We start from the raw sequence: 13,514 nt of genomic DNA, 5'->3' as shown, positions 1-13,514 counted from the left end.
GGGTGGAGATATAATTCCAGTACCCACGGTAGAAATGAAATTCACAACTTAATTTCATTGCTGATGTATCTCAGAAGAGAGTAGAAGACATTCCTGCGTCACTATCCCTTGTACACAACTGGTGTGAAACTGGCCAGTTATTTAGCATTCCAGTGCTGGGTGAAATTAGGGTGGAATATGATTATACTTGCTATTACGTAACGATTGGTAGTTGGGGAAGGTGATGGTGCAGTGGTACTGTCAATGGAAGTAATCCAGAGACCCAGGGTAATGCTCTGCAGACCCGGGTTTGAATCCCACTGTGGCAGATGGTGAAATTTGAATGAAAAGAAAGTCTGGAAATGAAAGTCTAACAATGGTTCAGTAATGTCCTTTAGGGAAGGAAATCAGCTGTCCTTACCTGGTCTGTCCTACATGCGACTCTAGATCCACAGCTATATGTTTGACTTTTAAATGGCCTCTGAAATGGCTGAGCAAGCCACTCAGTTCAAGGAATTAAGGATGGGCAATAAAAAAGTAGGGGGGGAAGGAATTGGTTTTGCAAAGAATGGTTAAACTATTTACAATAAGAGTATGTCTGTTCTTGAGGAAGTGCTAAGAGAGCAAAAGTAGCCTTTGAGCAATGAGGACCAAGTGATAAAATTAATTATCAATACAATATTAGATATTGTAAATCAGCTATTGAGACTTTGATTAGTTTGGAATATATGGGTTGCCAGTGTTGGAATTAGAACAGTTGATACCAGAAGAGTTTGAAATATTTCTGAGTAAGAATGGAACTGAACACTCAAATGCCACGTACCACCCAGCACTAAATGCTTCAGAAAGATGTGGGTACAATGTACAGATCAAAAGTATTTGCCAGATGCCATGCTTGGCAGTAACCTCCATGATGTAAATTTAATGCTCTCCCACTAGTGGATTTGTAGGGGGGGGGGGGGGGGGAGAGGAGAGAGAAAGAGTGTTGTGGCTTGGGAAGAAAGAGTGTTGAATGAACAGGAGTCCGTCTGGGTTCCCACCTGCCCTTGCCCCAGTTGAGGCTCAAACGTGTGCACCACGTAATGTCCATTTCCCACCCAGCCTCAATCTTTAGAGTGGTGCGAAGATTTGCCTGACGTGGGGGAAGCCCGAAAATGAACCGACTTATTTCTTGGATCTTGGGCGGGAATGGAAGTGGACCTCCAGAAGTCCCCATTTGACTTTGGGCACTCTTTAAGATCCGGTGGCTTCTGGGCCTCCCACCCCCAACACCCTGATCACCCCTTTGCGCCCACTAGGCCTTGCCTGCCCTTTGACTTCTTAAACGTACCTTGCTCTCCAGTTCCAGGACTTAGGCTCAGGCACCTTGCTGACGTTCCTCTTTGGTCCACTGTAGCTCATGTTGCTGCCAGCCATTCAGATTGGCTGACAGCTCTCTAAGGTGGAACTTCTAAGTGAGGAGCAGAAGTCCCACCTGCAACCAATTGACACTCATTCAAGTATGAAATGGCTGTGGGTACTCGGAGTTGGCCGGGACTCTTCGCCTGGCAGGAAGCGGAGACCCTGCCATCTGAGAAGTTCAGGGCCATTTTACTCCTTGACAGACTAGGCTATTTTCTGTTCCCTTACAGAATGATCCCACAGTCTGCCACAGGTTGCTCAGCTAATGATTTAGTGTTTAAACGCACTCCTAGGAAAAGGTTTAGTTTGCTTAATTCTGAGGTCAATAGCAAAGTAAGAGAAAAGCAAGAAACAAAAAGATGCGTCATGATACATGAAGCATGAAACTTAAAAAAGAAATATTTACAAAGTGCAGGTCAGAAGGTCACATTGAAAAAATCACTGGTGAAAAGGAAAACCATGTGATTGGAGTTGTAAAGAGATGAGGTACATTTACATATCTAGTGTGAAAGATTGAATCTGACCAAAAGTAGAGCATGATATACCCATATTATCTAAATTTTTCCGAGAGTCCAAAGTGAAAGTCAAAAAGAAAATGTTTGCCCGTATTCCAGAGTCCCATCAGTAGAGCAAAGTGAGTCAGCGTCTTTGACGAAAACAAAGCAACCACTAAGTGGAGTTGATGGTCGAAGTTTATGGTGACAAAGTCAAGAGATGTTGAGAGAGCACAGTCTTGAAAGTGGAATGAGATCCCAGACAGAAAGAGAAACAAGCTTAGATAGGTTGATTGAAAGGATGTAGGGAGGAAGAAGAATTAAGTTACTTTGATTATTTCTTGTCAAATTATATTTTCGTTAAATTCATCGCTTATGTTAAGGAAAAACAATTTTTTTCACCTGCATCGGCCTTGTTTGTTTTGGTTGTGTTTGCAATAAAAACAAATAAGCATTCCAACTTGTTAAATTTCTGGTGTTGTTGATGCTGGTTTCGTCTTAACTATATTCAGGGAAATTATGTGCGTGTACCATTTTAAATTCAAAGTTTTTCAGGGAGGGAGGCAGTGTGTTATATTAGAGGTTCTGAGCATTTTGTTGTATTGCCCTCTCTGCTGCCCTGGCTGCCTGCAGCTGAATATGCGTTCGTCTCAGTCAATGCAATACACAATATATACTTTTTGGATGTAGATTGTGTCCAGCATATAATCCTGAAACATCATTATTACCAACCTCTAATCCAGCTAGTGAGCTGGATATTTCACCGCTGTTTCACTGCTGGGGGCAGATAGCATACATAGGTCAGTGCTAGCTAGTCACCTGTTGGCAAGCAAAATTCTGTAAGCTTTACACTCAACCCTATCTCCAGGATGCAGTGATAACTTTGAATGGTTGTTGTTGGTGGGGTGGAGGGGGGTGTGGTGGGAGCAGTGGTGGTGGTGATGGGAGGAGTTATTGAAGATATAAACATTCATTTTTACTGGGTGCTGGAGCACATTGATTGCCGTGCCACGGTTGTATTTAAATTGTGCAATTTCCATAGATTGTAACAGCTGAGACGACATATCTCTGCTGGTGATGAGGCCAAAGGAGAGCTTCCATTACCAATTGCGGCAAACCATTTAAGAGACACGGTTGCCATCAAATCCAGAAAGTAACTATATGAACCGTTATCTGATGTGGAATGGAAAAGCAAGATTGAAATGTTGATTTAAAGAAAAAATGAGTTTATATAGTGCCTTCCTCAAAATATCTTGCAGCCAACAAAGTACTTCTTGTGCTGTAGTCATAGTTGTCATGTAATGGCAAGGCTTTTCATCACTGAACTGTCGGTTACACTCTGAAGTTGCTCTTGACCGTACAATGCTGTGCAGTTTTCTTTACTCCCATTGAAAGTTAGTTTTGGTTCTTTGAAGCTTATATTTCTCTCCCATCCCCTTTCCTTTTAGTTCAGACAGTTTCAAAAATCTGACAGTGCAAATGACCATACTTCACATATGAGCCTAGGCAGCAATTTGTTTTTGGGCTGACGTAGCTAAGACTGATCTTGTCCTTGCCCATCATCAGCGGGGAATTGCTAGATTATAATCGGGTGCAGGAAAGCTCGCTGATTAGCTTTAGCTCCTATTTGGAGTCTCTCCATCACTGCCCTGGCAAAGCGCAGGTTGTGAATTATAACCTCATAGTCCCAGGCACAGTATGACCATATTCACTGAGTTTACCCCATGGCATTTAAGGAAACTGCTTTAATCTAGTTGAAACCTTCCCAACAGGGGCTGTTTAGCACAGGGCTAAATAGCTGGCTTTGAAAGCAGACCAAGCAGGCCAGCAGCACGGTTCAATTCCCGTAACAGCCTCCCCGAACAGGCGCCGGAATGTGGCGACTAGGGGCTTTTCACAGTAACTTCATTTGAAGCCTACTCGTGACAATAAGCGATTTTCATTTCATTTCATTTGAGTTTCTGATATAATGTACCCATATGTTTTCTCTTGCGTGCAGGCTCTTTTATCGTGACCTCACCCCCACGTATTTACACCACATTTCCCTCTTACCCCGTACATAAGCTTTTTGGTCTCATTTTTAAAAAAAAAAATCAACTCCTGCCTGGGTACCTTAAAGAGAAATCATAATCTTGTATTTAATGTCACAAAAGAGAGCTGCTGCGGATAAATTATAAAAATATATATTGTAGCTTCAAATGAAAACTGTGGAGGGGAAAAAGCCTCATTTATTGGTCGCAGTTAATTAAGTCATTTTCTGTCTGTATGATAAATAAGTGCCCTAGCTGTTTTCATATCAATAATTAACACTGCACAGGGGCTGCGCAAATTGAATTCCGAACATTTATGCTCGCTTCATGTGGCCTTGACTGCCCTGGCTGCACCCAGGTAAACATTACTGTCCTACAAATTGTGTAGTTAGATAATGCCAGACAAGAGAGAGATGTTGAAATGTTTGTGGGAAAAGTGTGATTAATGTCACATGTTGACCCTTCTTTACGCAGTGGGATTAGTTGGGGGCATAAATAGCTTCATTGTGCAAAATGCACAGTAAGTGAAACAAATAGCTTCATAGTGCATAATATCCCATACGTAAAACTGAAGGGGAACATTGGAGACTGTGAGGAAACATAATGAGATTTGAGGGCATTGTAAGAAATATTCAGAAACTTGATTAAAATGACCCAATGTAAAGATTTGGTCAAGAATACATTTTACAATATTACATCACAAGTTGGTCAGTAAATGTGTACTTCTAATCTCCTCAACTGAACTTCTGGGCAACAGATTCTTTGATCCTCTCTCCGCCTTTCAGTGTGAGCTGTGTCAAATAATTTTCAAAGGTTGGAAATGAGACAAAATTAAGACATTGGCCGATCTCCCATTACTTTCGATAGGCAAGAGTCGTGATAATTGCATCTGGCTGTTGTCATGGAGCTGTGTTTTTTCTGGCAACTCTTTACGATATCCCAGATAGTTATCTAAAGATAAATCTAGGCAAACATAGGTGCTTGTAAAGTTGTGATTTCAGCAGACAATGGTAATCGCTTGTAAATATCTGGCTCTAAGTCAGATGTCACCAACAATTCTAGGATTGTTTTGCACCTATCAGCGTGTGACTGTTGTGCAGTGGAATATTCTTTTTCCAATTTTTATACCGGTATCACAACAGTAGATTTCCCACGGCATTGATTATGATAATTAATTTGAATTTCAGGGTGTTGCATGGCCCAGTGTAAAATATTTTTTCACAGCAAGGGTCCAGCATGGCTCGGGAAGGCGAATGGAGCAAGCCGGCCGTCGTGATGGGGGGTGCAGTTTGTGATGAGTGGAGAGGGAGGGGCACAGTACCTAGTGAGGATTAGGGTTATGAGGGTTGTGGGAGTTGGCGAGGGCTGGGTTGGTAACTGGGATATAAGGAAAGGATTCACGAATGCAGAGTAGGCCAGACTTTGTGATTTGAAAATGGTTTTGGACGCAGTGTTTTGGAAGTGAGGTATGTTTTATAAAACCGACATGCGACAGGTTGTTTTGAGCTTACCAGCTCCTTCTGCCTGGTATGCTGGTGTTAATGGAAAGCTGGGGTTGGAAGGACCAAGTGTCAAATGATTGTCATTAGGCTATAAGCATAGCTGGGATGTCCTTGAAGGCGCATGCAAAGATGTTTCTTATATTAAAGATATTAAAATGTTTCACGTAATAAGTAAAATAATTCTTGTACAATCTATTTCAAAGGATGAATGTTATGAAAAGGACCAAATGAAATCACAGCAGCGTGTTCCTGAATCAGTTGATTTTACTGGTGTGAAAATGCTCCATGTTCAAGTTTACTGATTCACTAAAACTAAACGTAAATATCAAACACTTCTTCTAACTTGCTCAAAAATGATGCTGCAAACAATTGCAGTTGGGAGTGATGTAACTGAAGGTTCAAATTACACTGTGGAATGTTGGTGGCTCTTGAATGGTAGTAAACTTTATAAATAGCGGTTGTAATAATTATTTTGAGTTGCTTAGCTCTCGCGAAACGAAATGGAAGGTGCACACCAAATGGGCCATTTAAGACTCACCAGTCTCAGTCCAATTGTTGGCGGAATTGGAAACAGGAAGGTTAACTTGAACAGTTGCGCATTTGAGATTCTGAACTTACTTCTACCGCTTGTGCTCTTGAAAGTTAATTTTTGTTTCTTTTTCTACTTTCTTTCTAGGAATTCCTAGGCCTCCACATCCTTCAGATATTTCTCCCTATTACCCACTCTCGCCAGGTGCTGTCGGCCAAATCCCCCATCCACTAGGATGGTTAGTACCACAGTAAGCAGTTCCAGTTCTTTTTTCTTTTTATTCTTTTAGTTCTTGTAGAATTTTGCATGTTACTGTATTGTGCAATTATTGTAATGAGCCGTGATTGGCTATTGGGTACCCACATATTCATATGGGGCTTCTCCCCTGGCAACACCTGTCAACACTGGTTACTATGACAAAAGGCTACAAATTAAGGACTGTTAATTTAATGTTTTCCTACTGAGTTCTAAATACCAAAAGAGGCCCGAAGCAGAACGGCGGCTCTTTGATTTGATGTATTTTATTTTGGTATAAATTTACATTCATTATTGTTTTCTTTTGGATCTGTAGCCCTCAATTATTGTGATGGCTCCATTAAAGCAAACGCCGCTTCGCCTTTAATTATCACAACAAAACACCTAGTTTTAGCTTGGGGAGAAGGTCTCTGTTGACATTAGCAGAGGTTATAAAATTTAATTAGCTGGTTCTATCAGATTTAGCACATTAAAATTGTTCTTTATTTACATCCTTTGATCCTGGCTGTGAAATCAACAAGATTTTTTTGTTCTGGTCAAATGAGTGTGAGCTTGCATCAGCAGAACCTTCCAGTTATTTTTTTCTTCTTTCTTTTCTTCTTTTCAGGCAAGGTCAACCTGTTTACCCAATCACAACAGGGGGATTTCGACATCCTTACCCCACTGCACTCACCGTCAATGCTTCCATGTCAAGGTGGGTACAATTATTTTTGGTGGCAATCAACTTTTTTGTTTTAAGCAGATAATCTCCAATCAACAGTTCTTTTTTAAAATCATCCTGCCATTGTCTTTGCTCAATGAGGGCGCACATTGCCATTTCCTAATACTCCCCTTTTCGCAATGGAAGAATTGACATGCGCGATTTTTATTGTCTTCGCAATAAACAAGTAAATAAACTCAAAACTGTCTCAGAACTAAGTGTTGCACTTTATGAATGAATTGGCAATTAATGCATCATAAATTTGGACTAGAGTTTTTACTGCAGCAGTATTATGAAAGGAGATCATTTATATTGTCCACAAATATTGACTGCTTTTCAAGGCTGTAGTGGTAAAATATTGCCCCCAAGGGAATATCTAAGTGTCAAGAGCATGCTGCAATTATTGCGCACTTTATATCAATGTTGGAACCCAAGGGACAATATTTTAGCACTTGCAGACAGAAAACTGCAGTTAATATTTATTATACCCTATGGCTAGAGTCACTTATCACTACTTGAGCCATACTAAGTCCGATCAGAGAGTAATAATCTTCATTGTTACATCACAAGTTAAAGGCCACTTAAACATAGAATTACTCAAAAAGTAGTAATAGACTGGCTCCTCTTCCACTTAAGAGGCCTGCCGTCCTTTCTATTGAGGTAGCGACATAAAACGCCTAATATTAATAATAATCTTTACTGTCACAAGTAGACTTACGTTAACACTGCAGTGAAGTTACTGTGAAAAGCCCCGAGTCGCCACAGTGCGGCACCTGTTCAGGTACACAAAGGGAGAATTCAGAATGTCCAAATTTCCTAACAGCACGTCTTTCGGGATTTATGGGAGGAAACCAGAACACCCGGAGGGAACCCATGCAGACAGAGGGAGAACGTGCAGACACCACACAGTGCTTCAAGCCGGGGAATGGAACCTGGGACCCTGGCGCTGTGATGCAACAGTTCTATGCACTGTGCTGCCCAAATCACAACGTAATCAACTCCCATTGTCATAAGTAGGAAGCATTTACGTGGTAATGCTAAATTACCGCAGTTGTTGGAATGCCATTGATTAATACATCAGTGGGGCTACTGGTCAAATAAAAATGCTCACAGGGCCTTTAAGCATTTAAAGGAAAACTAATATTTACCGTGATTCCTATTGCTGAACACTTGAATCTCCTAGCAGGAGCTTTCTTAAATTGTATCAAGATAGTTATTTTGCTGACTAATTTTGAAATTAAATTTAACGGCTGCAGGAGTTAATTCTCCCTCAATACCCTGCAAATTTTTGTTTCTGCCTGCTCTCACGTGCAATCTGAATGAAAATGAAATGAAAATCGCTTATTGCCCAAGTAGGCTTCAATTAAGTTACAGTGAAAAGCCCCAAGTTGCCACATTCCGGCGCCTGTTCGGGGAGGCTGGTATAGGAATTGAACTGTGCTGCTGGCCTGCCCTGGTCTGCTTTCAAAGCCACCGATTTAGCCCAGTGTGCTAAACCAGCCCCTGAAGTTACTGTGAAAAGCCCCTAGTCGCCACATTCCGCACCTGTTAGGGGAGGCTGGTACGGGAATTGAACCCTGCTGCTGGCCTGCCTCGGTCTGCTTTCAAAGCCAGCGATTTAGCCCTGTGCTAAACAGCCCTTATAACCAAAGATTTTCCTTTAGGGGATGCAGGAGTGTGAAAATCTGCCTTGGATAGGGTTTTAAATTTTGAGTCTCGTAGCTGAGAGTTTATTCCTACTGGAATTATTAAATCTGTCTTTTCTTTTGATCAGCAGGCGACTCACTGACTGTGTTTTGCCCATATCTATTATTTTCAGTTTTTGCACTTGAGGCAATGACTCTAGGAAGGATAAATTATTGATTCTCTAACACAATAAAATAAATACTACAGGAATTAAAACAGTTCTTAAAATATGGAGTTGGGTATTTTTGGCCTCCCTACAATTGCTCACAGAGCAGTGCTGGAAGAAAAGGCAACTCCAAATTATTCCACTTCTTTCTGACCAACAGACAATTTCATGAGAGTATTACTTTTTATAACTTTCATGGAAGCTGTTTCTTTGAAAGCCAGCTGACTACTGATGAAATTTGGTGGTTTTATTGACTGATGTGTTCTGTGTTGCCCATTAATTTAAAAACTGGAGCTGATTCCCTCTAAATCCTTCCCCTGCCCGTTGATAAAGTTGCAGTGTGGTCGCGTATTGTGGAATTTTTTAGATACCCCACATCCAGCCATGTGATGCAGAGCAACAAGGAAAAATTCAGCAACCGTATTGGGGACTGGCAAATCTTAAAAGGGGGATATTTGAAATGGTGAACAACACCGCATTATGTACATTATGAAAATTAAACATCTGGCAATATGTTAATTATAAAATTTTCCAAATCCATAATGCAACGTTTATGGCTATTTTAATTCTGTCTCAAAAATGGAATGATTATTAAATTTGCACGTTTAGAGTACCCCTTAATTTAGGAGAACTAAATATCACTGTAGCTTCAGGAACGCTTAGGTTTTGAGCGCGTTATAGTGCATGGGCTTGGAGATGAACCAAAAGGAAAATGGGAATCTTTGATTGCCGTGTTTTGAATTGTACAAAAGTTCGCACTTGTCCGCAGTTGAATCAGCCTACTCTGCAGGGGCAGTAAAAAGAAAGCTGTAAATAAATGTTGAAATAAAAATGGGAAGAGCTACAAATAGGAGTGTCTAGTTCAGATGCTGATTGACCTCCTGTTCCTTTCCTGTACTTTTATTTTGTGGTGACACAGTTGTAGGACACAAAGGTGAATGCTTCTGTTCCTGGTAAGGGACATCCTCGTTTTATCCCTAGAATTGGTGAATTTAGTATACAGTTGCTACACATTTAAATCTAGCTACAGAGTGTCAATTCTCACAATGACCTGACCACATTCATACTGGTGTGAATTATTTTCTTAATATCTTAACCAACTCTTGGGATGCTTGCTCAGTGTAACTAATGAATATCCTTTTAATGCTATAGAAGCGGCACAATGGCACAGTGGTTAGCACTGCCGCCTTACAATTCCAGGGTCCCAGGTTCAATTTCAGCCTCGGGTGACTGTGTGGAGTTTGCACTTTCTCCCTGTGCCTGCGTGGGTTTCCTCCGGGTGCACCGGTTTCCTCCCACAGTCCAAAGATGTAAAAGATAGATGGATTGGCCATGCTAAATTGCCCCTTAGTGTCCAAAAGGTTAGGTGGGGTTACGGGGTTAGGGTGGAGGCATGGGCTTAATTAGGGTGCTCTTTCCAAGAGCCGGTGCAGACTCAATGTGCTGAATGGCCTCCTTCTGCACTGTAAATTCTATGATTCTAAGCACTTCCGATAGTAAGGGAGCTTCACAGGAGCTTCAAAATTATAAACCTTAAAGCAGATGTGCATCTCGTGAAGTGGAACTCTGTTTTAAATGTGGGGTCATTTGCAGAATCCTGAGAGAATGTAGTTTTCCCATTCACCTGGTCCACCATCCTTCAATGTTATGCAGGCCGTGCAGTCAGAGCATGATCCTGCAATTGCAACTTTTGAGCTGCATGAATGCAGTTTTGAATGTGAGTAGTTGTTCTGGCAATGCTTTTAAATTCAGCTGTCACATGAATTCAGAGCCATCAGTAACCGAAACACAGTATGTGACCACTTCCATTAGTTCCACGATGTCAATGGACGATATGGGAAATTAGTATGTGGCCTCGGCTAAGGCTTGACCAATTCATTACTTGAATTGTTAGCCAACTTGTATCGTAGAATAATAGGGTAGGGAAGAGATGTCCATTTGCCCATATTTCTTGGATTGTGTATTTTATTACATGCTTTGCCATGCATTGGTGGCTTTCTGGTTCTGACCCATTGCAACGCATTTCCATACCCGGAGTCATCTGATAAGGTGACGAAAAAACCCAAAGCAGAATTAAGAAACAGCACATTCCTAAATGTGTACTGCCATTATCATACATAAACATCAGCTTATTCCAATCACGTTATTCATCCAATCTTAGTGTCAATTGGCCAGCTCATCAACTAATAGTCAAAGCACACATCTGTATTTTGTTGTAACAAAGCCAGCAGTCTTCTGTGAAATGTGTTTGGAATACCACACCAACTAGCTCACTGACAAGCACTCTATTTAAATTTATTTTGGGGCAAAGTCTAAATTACATCTAGATTTTGCATTCCTTTCACAAATTAGATGCTCCCTGCGTTTGGAAATCGTGCTTAATTGAGAGTGGCCAGTAGAGGAAATGGTCCAAAGTCTCTGTTAACTCCGCTTTCAATTCAACTACTAAGAGTAGGTGTGATCCTACTTTGGATTTTGTCCAGATGAGCTAATCATCCACTTGTCTTCCCCTGATATCAAACACAAACTAGTGTTGAATGTGATTTGCAACGGTAAAATAAATTTTGGGGTATTTTCTGTCCTGACGTAGGATCTCTCCAGAAAATATTTTAGCGCTGGTACAAATGTAGTCTTTGGCCACTGTAGCCTGCATTTGGACTTGCATTGAATCCATCCCTGATGCAGCCATTTCATTCAGCCCTTTTTTGTCCATCGGTTACTTTTTTTGCTCTATAAATCTTAAAAAAACAGAAACAAAATAAAATTCAAGGTTTACATTGTTATGCAGTGTAACTGAGATCATCCAGTCCTATTTGGTGGTCCCACTTAGTCCTGCAGTGTGGAGCCCAAATGCCGACACCAAATTATGCCCGTGGGCTTCAGTATAATTGTATAATTGTGGTATTGGTAAACTGTATTGTAGCAGTAATGAGGCCCTCTTAATGGAAAAATGCAATGATTTTCACAAGATTTAATTGTGCCAGACATGTAAAATTTATATAGGTATTTAGCAATACTGGAGGTAAAATTTTAAAAAAAGTAATGAGGTATTGTAAATCAGTAACTAATTTTAACTAGCCAAAGTAGCAGCCATGCAGGATACAATGTGTATGTATTAAAGTGTACAACACATCAGCATTACCACTCCAGATTCCAGCCCAGTGTACAATATTATGTCCATATGCACACACAACAAATGCAAACATACAAAATCAATAAGAGAGACTGGCAATTGATGACACATCAAAGCTCTTGGAAGCTGATGTTCAGAACTTAAAAAGCTACTGTTTTGATCGGGGCTCTGACTGTTCGTCACAGCCCCAATTAATCCAGTACTAGCTAATTTCCCAGTGGCTACAAGTATATTTACAAACTACTCCATAGCACTGTATTTAAGCAATCACTAATTGCTCCTAATGATGGGTTTATTTTCTGTTCATCTGATTTAGAGTTCAGCTAATTTAATTGGTGGAGGGTTAGACTTTACTGATGGGCTGAAACAGCTAATGCATTTTGATGATAGCTGTTAATTAAATTAGCATAGATTATTAGGCAAGGCTCCCCATCTCCAGGGACTAAGTAGACGCATTTGTAAAAGTACAGCTTTAGATAGGGGCAGTGTAAATTAACCATTTAAAATGAACAATTTCCAGAGGTTTAGCAGAAATGTTCATTACAGAATAGTAAAATATGACTTTAAGAATGTGTCAAATATTCACGATTTTTCGGTGTTGCAAGCCGGTAATGTGGCCTCAGTTACAAGAATGAAAGGTGCCCATCACAGAAGAGGGAAAAGATGTCGGATTAGTTTCTGGGTACACATGGCTGTCCTAGTTTATCCTCCCCGCTCCGCAACAAATAGGATATGGGGAGGGATCAAGTTGTCAAGGAGGAAACACGATTTGTACACTTTTGAAGGCAGTAATTAAAGGAACTTAGCAGTTCTTCAACTGTAGGTACATATATTAGTTATTCAGATTTTAAAAAATAGAACAGAAGATATTTGTGCGGTAACAGGGTGATGAAAATACATGTCTGTAATATTTGTATGACATCCGTAGGAAATGTAGACGCCATGCCCTGCCAGAGCACACCTTTTGATATTCATTCCATCCAGTAGTAGGGCAGTGATTTCTTGGAATTAAGTGATGGGTCATTATACTTTAAACATAGCAGAGAGGCATCGTCTGGCAATTAAACAGCAATAGCTGACACTCACTTGTGCCACCCTGTGACCCTGTTAGATTGAGATGTTAGAGCTTCGGGGCCCCTCAGCCTAGTAAATTGGCTGAAGGTGCTTCTCCTGACTAGGGCCCGCTCTGAAATGTACTGCCTTCAAAGAGATCAGCATCATGTATAAACCATAATGTGGGTTTGTGGTGGTTTCGAAAGCTCAGGAAAATTGAGCTCGGAAAGATGAGAGATAACAACTGCACAGGGAGAGGAGGGGGAATAATGACAAACTAGCTGCAACTCAAAGAGGCTGTTTTTTTTTTTTTGCAAGGGGGAGAAAAGCTTCCCACAGCTCTCACATAAAACAAAGTCAGGCAGATGACATGCAGTTAACAGAAAAATGTCAACAGTGAAATAAAGTGAGAGTGAACACGATAGAAACCCCAGAGACACTGTGGAACAAAAATGAGTTTGTTCGTAACATGGCCTGCAAGTTTATGCACATCATTATAATCTGGCTTGCAGCCATAAAAGCAGGCAGGATTTTTTTCATAATTAGCTTTTAGAATTTTTAGTTTTTACAATGGAATATATATATA

The 13,514-nt window shown here is 40.7% G+C and overlaps 1 protein-coding gene across 37 annotated transcripts in view; it reads left to right on the top strand.

Moving 5' to 3' along the window:
* tcf7l2 (transcription factor 7 like 2) overlaps positions 1–13,514 on the top strand; it is a 201,765-nt gene that overhangs the window by 178,913 nt on the left and 9,338 nt on the right. For 33 of the 37 annotated variants that reach the window (XM_038821227.1, XM_038821226.1, XM_038821233.1 and 30 more), the window contains 2 exons: positions 6,083–6,185; positions 6,798–6,884. In XM_038821227.1, coding sequence (XP_038677155.1) covers positions 6,083–6,185; positions 6,798–6,884 — 190 coding nt within the window. The remainder of the gene's footprint in view (positions 1–6,082; positions 6,186–6,797; positions 6,885–13,514) is intronic. The other 4 variants (XM_038821222.1, XM_038821220.1, XM_038821218.1 and 1 more) reach the window with 1 other exon arrangement.

Source organism: Scyliorhinus canicula, chromosome 16 (assembly GCF_902713615.1).
Source record: "Scyliorhinus canicula chromosome 16, sScyCan1.1, whole genome shotgun sequence".
NCBI lineage: Eukaryota > Metazoa > Chordata > Chondrichthyes > Carcharhiniformes > Scyliorhinidae > Scyliorhinus > Scyliorhinus canicula.
Note: the sequence above shows the minus strand (reverse complement) of the source record. Positions and strands in the feature narration are given on the sequence as shown.